General features: G+C 35.6%; 1 protein-coding gene across 2 annotated transcripts in view; it reads right to left on the bottom strand.

The window, feature by feature from the left end:
- Window positions 1-3,781: 3,781 nt before the first annotated feature.
- ATAD2 (ATPase family AAA domain containing 2) overlaps window positions 3,782-10,997 on the bottom strand; it is a 55,705-nt gene continuing 48,489 nt past the window's right edge. The window contains exons 25-29 of one of the 2 annotated variants that reach the window (XM_084864818.1): window positions 8,901-9,290; window positions 6,744-6,877; window positions 5,794-5,922; window positions 4,852-4,903; window positions 3,782-4,167 (exon numbers count right to left, since the gene is read on the bottom strand). In XM_084864818.1, coding sequence (XP_084720944.1) covers window positions 4,859-4,903; window positions 5,794-5,922; window positions 6,744-6,877; window positions 8,901-9,290 — 698 coding nt within the window. In that variant the 3' untranslated portion in view covers window positions 3,782-4,167; window positions 4,852-4,858. Of the gene's footprint in view, window positions 4,168-4,199; window positions 4,904-5,793; window positions 5,923-6,743; window positions 6,878-8,900; window positions 9,291-10,997 lie in introns of those variants that run through there. The other variant, XM_084864817.1, reaches the window with a different exon arrangement.

Below are 10,997 nucleotides of genomic sequence, written 5' to 3'. Positions count from 1 at the left end.
GCATGCTAGGTGCTGTTCTCTCACTCCCAGCCAGAGCTCGGATGTTGGCAGGGTTGATTGCTCAAATGAAGTGATTTTATTTCCAACCTCTGTATACTAAAATTACTAGTAGATAGCCTAAACTTAAAGCTTCCAGGGTTTTCCTCTTAAAAACACAATAGAAACGCAATCAAACATTGCTATAATACAGACAATCTTTGAAATTGAAATTTTAAAATAGGCTGTCACAATAAAATGAGTGGTTTGTGACGTTCAGTAATAGCCGAGAAAGCTAAAAAAAATGCAGTCATTGCTGGGGCATTTCATTTTTCTACTTTTATGTTATAAAGGAAGTATCTTAGGTTAGGTTCTCCCCATTGTAGATCCTGAGTAAAAGATGTGAGAGCAAGTAGTTATTTGGGAGGGGATGCAAAGAAGTACAAACAGAGAAGTGAAGTGAGGCAGGGAAGGAAAGGGAGCTAATATAGCGTGCAGGCTCAGGCGGGTATTGGCTGGGATCTAGGACACAACCACATTGGAGTACATAGAGACAAAAATGTTGAACACACCTCAGAGCTGCCCCTCTCAAGATGAAGGAGCTGAGGTATCATTTACCAACTCCCATCTGTATTTGGTTGGTAGCTATTCCTGGGGAAATTGTCCAGGGCTTTTAAATATACACATTTTTATTGTTTTCAGAGAAAAGAGGAAGAGAGAGAAGCATCAATGAGAATCATTGATGGGCTGCTTCCTGCATGCCCACAACCTGGGCACATGACCTGACTGGGAATCAAACTGATCTCCTGGTCCATAGGTTGAGACTCAACCACTGAGACATACCAGCTGGGTGCCAGGAATGAGATAATGGTATTAGAGGGCAAACTAGCACTCTTTTCCTTAAGGTCCTATTATGCAATGCGTTTTTACTCCCACATTACCCCTCAGCAAAAAATAATTAACTTATATTCATGTCCTAACAAAGTCACTCATTTTATGGGGCAATCTCAAATGCATTATTTTGTGCAAAAAAGTAGTGTGTGTGTACGGGTGGTGGTTGCAGTGAAGACATTGAATCTGAAGTAACCACAATACTGCAGTACATATTTATAGGGCTCCCTGAGACAATTAAAATAAAAAAGCAAAGGAAGAGCATCACTCCCCATTATTTAACAGTAGGCAGTGCACAGTGATCTTCCAAAAGGAGGGAAAGAGTAATTTGACATTGGAGAAATCTGAGAAACATTATTTCTGCCATGTGGTCAATGCCAATCATCATGACATTGATAATAGGTGACTTGACATGATCACTTTACTTTTGTGATCTTCCTCCCAAAATCCAATGCAGAAAAAACAGACTAATTGTAATAGAGGGGCATCTTCCAAAGTATTTGATCAGTAGTCCTCAAAATCATTAAGTCATCAAAAGCATTTACATCCATTACTGGAACTGTTGTTGTATTTTAATCCTCATTCTAGATTTGTCTTATTATAACTATTTTACTAGAGGCCCAGTGCACGAATTCATGCATGGGTGGAGTTCAGGGGCTTGTCCTGATTGGGTTGGGGGTAGGGGTTGATCTGGGTGGGATCAGAGGGGGGGGGGGGGTTGTGGTTGGTTGGCTGGCTGGCTCCAACCCCTGGTCAAACTCCTGGAGGGGACAATTTGCATATTAGCCTTTTATTATATAGAATTTTAGAGACAGAGAGAGATGTGAAATATCGATTGGTTGCCATACATTCCCTGACCAAGGATCAAATCTGCAATCTAGGTATGTGCCATGACTGAGAATCAAACCCACAACCTTTTGGTGTATAGGACAATGTTCTAACCAAATAGCCTTTTATGATAGTATCTCTAGAAAAAGCACAAATATTTTACATTTTGATTAAGTTCTATTTATCTAATTTTCGTCTTGTTGCCAATGTTTTTAGTGCTATATTTAAGAAATAATTGCCAAATTTAGGATTATAAAGATAGGTCCTTGTGTTCAAAGAATTTTAATTTTAGTTCTCAAATTTAGGTCTTTGTTCCATTTTATTAAATTATTTTGTATACAGTGTGAAATAAAGGTCCAGCCTTGTTCTTTTACATGTTGATGTCCAATTTTCACAGCAGCATTTGTTGAAGGGATTATTCTTTCCCCATGGAATGGTCTTGGGCACCATGGTCAAAAATCAATTGCCCATAGAAAGGGAGTGGACTGATAATTATCAGGGGGAAAGGGATGTGGGGGGTGCAGGAAGAGGCTGGATTAAAATCGTACACCTATGGATAAGGACAATGGGGGGGGGGGTAAGGCCTGAGGGTGGGGCGGGAACCGGTGGTAGGGAGTTATGGGGGGGAAAAGGAGAAACAATTATAATAATCTGAGCAATAAAGATTAAAAAAAAAATCAATTGCCCATATATATATGGATTTATTTCTGGACTCTCAAGATTATTCCATTGATCTATTATATCTGTCCTTATGACAATACCATTTGTTTTATTAATGTAACTTTTTTATTAATGTGCATTTTGGAATATGGAAGGAAGTGTGAGTCCAATTTTCTAGATTGCTTCAGCTATTCAAAGTCCCTTGCAATTCCATTATTAACTGAACATTGACTTCCCTATTTCTGCAAAAAAAGTACATTAAAAAAATATATATATATATTTTACTGATTTTTTACAGAGAGGAAGAGAGAGGGAGAGTTAGAAACATCAATGAGAGTCATCGATTAGCTGCCTCTTGCATATCCCCTACTGGGGATATGCCCATAACTAAGGTACATGCCCTTGACTGGAATCGAAACTGGGACCTTTGAGTCCGCAGGCCGATGATCTATCCACTGAGCCAAACCTGTTTCGGCTACATTGAGATTTTAATAGGCATTGCACTAAATTTGTAGATATCTTTTGGGAATATGGCTATTTTAATAATATTAAGTCTTCCAATCAATGAATACAGGATGTCTTTCCATTTGTTTGGGTATTTAATTTCTTTCAGCAACAGTCCTGCACCTCCTTGGCTAAATTTATTTGTAGGTGTTTTATTGTCTTAGATGATACTGTAAATAGCACTGTTTTCTTAACTTCCTTTTTGTATTGTTCATTGCTAAGGTTTAAAAATAAAACTGACTTTTATCTATTGATCTTCATTCCTGTCACTTTGCTGAATTCATTTATTAGCTTTAACATTTTTGTAGACTCTTTATAAGATCATGTCATCTGTGAGTAGTTTTACTTCTTTCCCCATTTGGATGTCTCATTTATTTTTCTTGTCTAATTACTATAGACTGACTGTACTTTTAAAAAAACTGTATATTGTATTGATTTTTTACAGAGAGGGAGAGGGATAGTGAGTTAGAAACATGATGAGAGAGAACCATCGATCAGCTGCCTCTTGCACACCTCCTACTGGGGATGTGCCCACAACCAAGGTACATGCCCTTGACCGGAATCAAACCTGGGACTTTTCAGTTCGCAGGCCGACGCTCTATCCACTGAGCCAAACCGGTTTTGGCAAGACTGACTGTACTTTTAAGTAACAAATGAGAAAGAAGCATTATAGGCTTGCTATTTCAGTATGGTTTTGAAAATCTAGGAATGTAGACCTATTACTTCCCATGTCTGTAGACAGTATGTCTGAAAAGGACAGGAAGCTCATCAGTCTTTGCAGCCTAAAAACCTATACCATATAAACATTCCAATGTCAACATTATAAATTATAAGCAGAAATAAAACAAAATTTTGTACCTGTTTTGCACTGAATTATCTCTAGAACAATTCAAAATGATGAATAGAAACAAATTTGAGAAACAATTTTTACATTTAATATTTATTACAGAAATTATACATACAAAATGAAATCCTAGTTATAAAAGATGCATTTGGAATAAATTATAATAAATTTCAATAAAAATAAGTATGTATGTGTATATGTGCATGAATCCAGAAATATGCACATATTCAGTGTTTATAGTGAATGGCATTGCTTTATGCATTACTAAGAGATTATCTTTTAATTAAGGTATCTGAATTACTGGGTTTTTAAATGCTTTAAATATAATATCCAGGTAAATCAACGAAAGGCAGCTCAACGAAAGGAAACTATTAGAATCCAGAATATCTCATTTGAGATCATTATCCCCTAACTCCTTTAGAAAGTTTCCAACAGAAGCTATTTGACAAATATTAGAATGGCTCCTAAAAAAAAAAAAGAAAAGAAAAAGAATGTGCATGGTCGTGAATGGTTTTATTCCTTTAAGAAAAAAATATATTTTTGGTATCATTATTACAAAATTTATTATATTTATATAATTGCATATAAAAGATATCTATAGAATATAACCTAAACACAAATTTAGAAGGATATAAACATTTTTCAAATATAAAAACTTTGTGCTATTAAAAAGCTGTTCAACAGTTGAACACTGGCTTTTATGTGAATGAGCAGGGCAAGCTAAAGATAGATGAGAGACGGATACTGAAGACAACAAAAGGATGGCAAAGATACAATGGCTAAGTTTCTAGTATGATGCAATAAACTACTGCAGGACAGCTAAAATTAAAAGTGCTTAAAACAAAAAAGTATCAATGTCACTAATTACTCTTCAATGTCATAAAACATTAGCTATCTTTATATTGAGTCGTTCATATTTCAACTACTGATATGCCATAGCATCACTATTACTATGTGCCTTGTTCCATCCAATTCCCAGTATTTTATCTTTGTAATTTATCTTACACATGTACATAGATACTAAAAGTTTAAATATTTTTATTTACTATTTTAATATTTTTCTTAACAATGCAAGATTTCACCTTGCATCAGTTATGTGAACATGACAGAGAACTAAATAAAAACAGAATATAAAGAATATGTGATACCATGACATCAGGATCTGGAACAAATGAAGTTTTCTACCTCTTGCTCCATTTTCTAGATAAAGGGTAGAAAGGAAAAGTAGTAAGTTTCAATGTGGAAACGCTAAAGAAACATTATTCTATTGCTTCCCCCCCAGTAAGTACTCTTAAGAATGTATTACCCATGCATATATCTGATATTGAAAACAAAAATTTAGTTCAGTATTTAAGACTATCATATAAACAGATCACTGATGGGACTTCATTATTTAAATCCCTTTCAAATGAGTCTGAGATGTGATCATCTTATGTTAAATTCAAATAGTTATAATCAAGACACTGATGTACCTATTTATAGGTACTAGTATCAGATATATGTAACATGTAGGTACCATAGTATATTTTAGTAGGTATACTAAATACTACATATACTAGTAGGTATATATTTTGGTATCAGTAATATTTATATTATACTATATAGGTATTATCCAGTATCTTTTTTTAATTTCCTCTTTTCCAGTATCTATTTTTAAAAGTTAGAACTCTAATGCAAGATCAAGAAAAATAGGTATGTCTTAAAAAGGAGCTACATATCTTCATTAATACATACAGAAAATAAAGGTTTCCCCATAACTTGCTGATATTATAGTTCCATTGTTTGCATATATTAAATAATGGTCTTTAAAGCCGAGACCGGTTTGGCTCAATGGATAGAGCGTCGGCTTGGGGACTGAAAGGTCCCGGGTTCGATTCCGGTCAAGGGCATGTACCTTGGTTGTGGGCATATCCCCAGTGGGGGGTGTGCAAGAGGCAGCTGATCGATGACTCTCTCTCATCGATGTTTCTAACTCTCTATCTCTCTCCCTTCCTCTCTGTACAAAATCAATAAAAATATATTTAAAAAAAAAATAATGGTCTTTAAAGATTTTTATAAAATAAGTTTATTTCTTATATATATTAGTTTACCTGAATAAGTGTTGTTTTGTCATAGTCCCTGCGATGCTGATAAATACACTGGCTGATTACTGCATATAAATTTTCCAACTGAAAAAGATTGTATTTCTGGCTCTTTTTAACAACAGTCTTCAAAAGATTCTAAAAGAAAACATAAATGTTTACATGTGAGAGAAAATCCTCTGAGATGTTTTAATTTAGAACACTGGGGAAATTTTTAGCATATAAACCAGAGCGAGGACAGACCACATCACCTGATGTGACATGGCAGCTCTGATGATGGCGCTGTAATTTGGTTGTAGTTAACTTTTATCATCATTCTCTGATCCTAGTCTCTGCCCTGGGTAACTTACATCCTAAAAACTATAGTTGAGGAGGTTGCCAATTTCAATTCTAGTCATAAATCTTTACAGATGAACTAGATTAATAGGGGGGAAAAAGCACCATTTTTGCAGGGTATTTTATTACACTATCAGTATATAGTAACTAGTTTCATTATGTGAAAAAGAGAAAGAACTTCATAAATGATGAATTACCTCACCACTTTACAATTATTTTTCTTATAAAAAGGATTTTCCATTTGCTTAGTGTTTTTTTCCTCATGACTGAAATGGTCATTGGATTTCTGATTCTTCAAGTCTGGCCCTAGCAGGATATGTCATTACCTCAAAAAACATGCCATTATGGCTAAGTAAAAACTAACTAAAATAGTCATAGGTAACAGTCATAAAAACAATTTGTGGAATAAGTAATGTAGTCAAGTCTGTTAAAACTATAATATCAATATACTAGCCACCTTCAACCACCACATTTATAAAAGTTATTCTATGTCAAACTTATGCTTTCATAAAAGATCATTATTTATTACATACTGAATTGATACAAAATACTATTACAGTTCTCTTTTGGTGTGTTATGTTACTAATATACATATGACAGCATTACAATTTCAATTTACATACTTTTAATCGCTCGTGGTCCACAACAAGTGAGGGTGTAGGCTGTGAAAGAATTGCCAAAGCCTTTTCAGCACTGATGAGCTGCTGTTGCTCTATTTGGGAATGTCTAGCTCGAGTCATTTGCAGAATCCACCTTTCTAGAAGGAGTGATTAAATAACATTACTATTTGGTAAAACACATTATAATGCCTAAAGTAAATAAATATTAAATTGCAGGACATATTTATTAAGACACAAATACCAATTCTGGTATACTGATTCTGTTGTAAGATTAAAATGATCCCACTTACACACAAAAAAATTAAGAACATTTGAGTATTTCTCAAATTGAGTATTTTAGGGGGATCCTCAACTGTTTTCTACTTAGGCATAACACACAAAATTTAAGAGCTGGAAGGAACCTCAGTAATCGAGAATAGGAGTTGCAAACAACCACCCACAGACAAAATCTGGCCTAGCATTATAAATAAAGTTTTATTAGAACACAACCACTCCCATTTTACATATGCTTGTCAGTGTGGCTTTCCTAGCAGGTTTGAGTAGTTGTGACAGATACTGTGTGGCTAAATATTTCGTATATGGCACTATACAAAAAAGGTTTGCATATCCCTAATCTAGGGCAATCTATTCACTGATAGATTAAAAAAACAAGGCCAAGAAAGGTGAACTGACTTTTAAGGTTAACATACCTGTTATAAGACCCCAGATAAGAACCCAAATCTCTTAATATGTAAACAAGTACATGTCCCACTAAATAGTGTCCTTTTAAAGACGATAATAATAAAAGAAAAATAAAGCAATTCTGAACCTAAATAAAACATACTAAATTATATAGTGAGAAGACTAACATTTAAAGTATCTATACTGGAAAGACTGTATCCTAGTCCCTTCTGCTATGATTACTCAAACACACTGGAACTCATTTCAAGGAAGTATTTGAAAAAGATTTACCTACAGCATATAAGCCATTGGGGGGAAAAAAGTCTCATTAACTCACTTAATATTTGTCATTGACCAAAAGAAAATGTTTACCCTATTCCTGCTCTTTTTACTTAAGACAAAATAATGTTTGCCTTTTCCAAAGATCAAATAAATCTACTGCCAAAGATCCAAGAAGATCCATCCAGATGAAGACAATTCTCAATGAAAAACTTTGGAAGCAGAATTAGAATATAAATAATCTTGGACTTAACCTACAATATAAATAGAGGAATGATGGTTACAGTTTTTCTACACCAATCAGCAAGAACCACAAGAAATGGCTTATCTTGCTTAAAAATTAGGTTATTTTGCCAGCTTTTAAAAAAATTGCAGAGCCGAAACCGGTTTAGCTCAGTGGTAGAGCGTCGGTCTGCGGACTGAAAGATCCCGGGTTTGATTCAGGTCAAGGGCATGCACCTTGGTTGTGGGCACATCTCCAGTGGGGGGTGTGCAAGAGCAGCTGGTGGATGTTTCTCTCTCATCGACGTTTCTAGCTCTCTATCTCTCTCCCTTCCTCTCTGTAAAAAATCTATAAAATATATTTCTTTAAAAATTGCAGCGCCAGCCGAGACCGGTTTGGCTCAATGGATAGAGCGTCGGCTTGGGGACTAAAGGGACCCGGGTTCGATTCCGGTCAAGGGCATGTACCTTGGTTGCGGGCATATCACCAGTAGGGGGTGTGCAAGAGGCAGCTGATTGATGACTCTCTCTCTCATCGATGTTTCTAGCTTTCTATCTCTCTCCCTTCCTCTCTGTACAAAATCAATAAAATATATTAAAAAAATAAATAAATAAAAATAAAAATTGCAGAGCCAAATCCCTTCACTTCTTGCTTTAGATTATTTTACTCAATCCTCAAAATATCTCATTACCAGCAGCTATCTGCCCCAATTCTGCAGAAGAGAAAACTGAGACTTTGAGTCAAGAACCTTGCCCAAAGTCACAAGCTACCAAGTAGTGGATGGACTAGGGTCTCAAATCCAGGTCTAGTAGATGCCACAGTATTCTTTTAGCAACAGTGAATTTATTAGATCCATAGTTAATACTGCTATCTTTCCTAATGAATTAACACCTGCACTACAAAAGACAAGGACAAAAGGCTAAATTGAGATGGTAATTAGTTGCTTAAGAACTCGGAGTAAAACATCTTTTAAAACCAGGAAGTTGTTTGAGACTTACCTTTTGCTTCACTTTCATTAGAAACATTTATTATTTGAGAGTTTAAAGAATCTCCATTGCAAGTAATCTTATCTTTCTTCAGTTCTGTACTTGCAGCAGCCTTCCCAGATTCAAGTTCATTCTCAATGCTACAGATACTTGAGTTATTTCCCAAATCTATTTTGCTTTCAGAGCCATTTTGCTGTATCTCATTTTCTTCCATTGAAGACTCTCCTGTGTTTCCAGTCTCGATGTGGTCTACACTTGTATCGTGATTTTCCTCTGTATCACTCTCAATTTTGTCATCTGTGACATTTTGGCTGCCATCTTTTGTCTGTGAAATCTTTTTTCGTTTTGTGATGGTGCCTAAGTACCACTTCGACTTTTTGCGGATCTTTCTCTTCAACTGAGCTTTAGAGAATTAAAAGAAAAAGGATAAAAGAACATTCAACAATTTTGTAAAGTCTATGGGGGAGAAATATACCTTGAGATATAATAGGATAAGCAAGTTTGAGAAACCACCATAGTTTTGCATGGTTTGTATAGAAACAGAAATATATAGTACTACAAGGCAGAGAAGTGGGCAATGACTTGTCATTCTGAGGAGTTTGAGTTTTACCTTGAATAATTTTTTTTTAAAAAATCTTGAATACTCCTAACTGGTTTTCTCGGTGGATAGAGCGTTGGCCTGTGGACTAAAAGGTCCCAAGTTCGATTCCGTTCAAGTGCATGTACCTTGGTTGCGGGCACATCTCCAATAGGAGGTGTGCAGGAGGCAGCTGATCAATGTTTCCCTCTCCCTTCCTCTCTGTAAAAAAAAATCAATAAAATATATTTAAAAATAATTTTAAAAAATCTTGAATAATGCCTAGCTGGTATGGCTCAGTGGTTGAGCATTAATCTATGAACCAGGAGGTCACGGTTCAATTCCTGGTTAATGCCCAGATTTCGAGCTCCATCCCCATTATGGGCATGCAGAAGGCAGCGATCAATAATTCTTTCTCATCATTGATGTTTATATCTCTTTTTCCTTCTCACTTCCTCTCTGAAATCAATACAAATATGTTAAAAAAATAATAAAGTAAAACACTGAATAATTTTAAGGAGGGCAATGGGTGATCTGTCTGCTGCATGTATTACAAAGAACATTTTGGCAGTAATCTGAGGAATAAACTAAAGAAAAGGCAAGATTAAAAATGGCTAACACTTAAATGCTTATCATACAGTAGAAACTCTTATAAGCTCTTAATGTATGCTAAAAGTTACTGAAATTTCACTTAAACCAAATCAGTTTGTTACCATTATCAACATAATTTCACAGATGATGAAACTAAGGTATACAAAGATTAAAGTTTCTGCCTAGACCAGACACAATATATAACGATACTGTAACATTATGCTTAGGAGATTCATCTATACCAGGGGTCTTCAAACTTTTTAAAGTGGGGGCCAGATCACGGTCCCTCAGAGAGCTGGAGGGCCGGACTATATGAACTACTAATCCCTACTGTAACACCTTGGCTGCGCTCACTGCCCAAAAAACCTGGCGGGCAGGATCAGACTCCCCTGGGGGCTGCATGTGGCCCGCGGGACGTAGTTTGAAGACCCCTGATCTATACTGTTAACTGTAGTTGAAGTTTAATCATTCTCACTGTTGAAAATAGTCCTCATTTTCAATTCTATTGTTGATGGACATTTGGGTTGGTCCAAGTGTTGGGCTATTTTGAATATTGGTTCATTCTTGTATGTGTCTTTGGTAACATAATGCATGCAATCTTGTTGTGTATATAGTTAGGAATGGATTGTTTTAAGGAAGTCATTTTTCATGTCCTCAATTTCTACATATATACTTGGTTATAGTTCATTTGACTGAGAACCCTCTGGTAGAGGTTTCTTGCTGGTTTGCCTTTCTCATACTTCCTTTCCTTCTTACCTCTTCCCATTTTTACAAAAGTAGGGCTTACCTATCTCAAATCAATTATCCCAGGAAGGAAAAACATACAATATAATAAGGGAAAATTCCAACCCCAGTAAAATACACACACACTTTTAAAAATTTCTGTTTAAAAGCATTGGTGTTGCCCTAGGTGGTTTGGCTCAGTGGATAGAGTGTCGGCC

Source organism: Pipistrellus hanaki, assembly GCF_964339955.1.
Source record: "Pipistrellus hanaki genome assembly, chromosome: 17".
Lineage (NCBI taxonomy): Eukaryota > Metazoa > Chordata > Mammalia > Chiroptera > Vespertilionidae > Pipistrellus > Pipistrellus hanaki.
The sequence above is the reverse complement of the archived record's forward strand: the minus strand, read 5'-3'. Positions and strand labels throughout refer to the sequence as shown.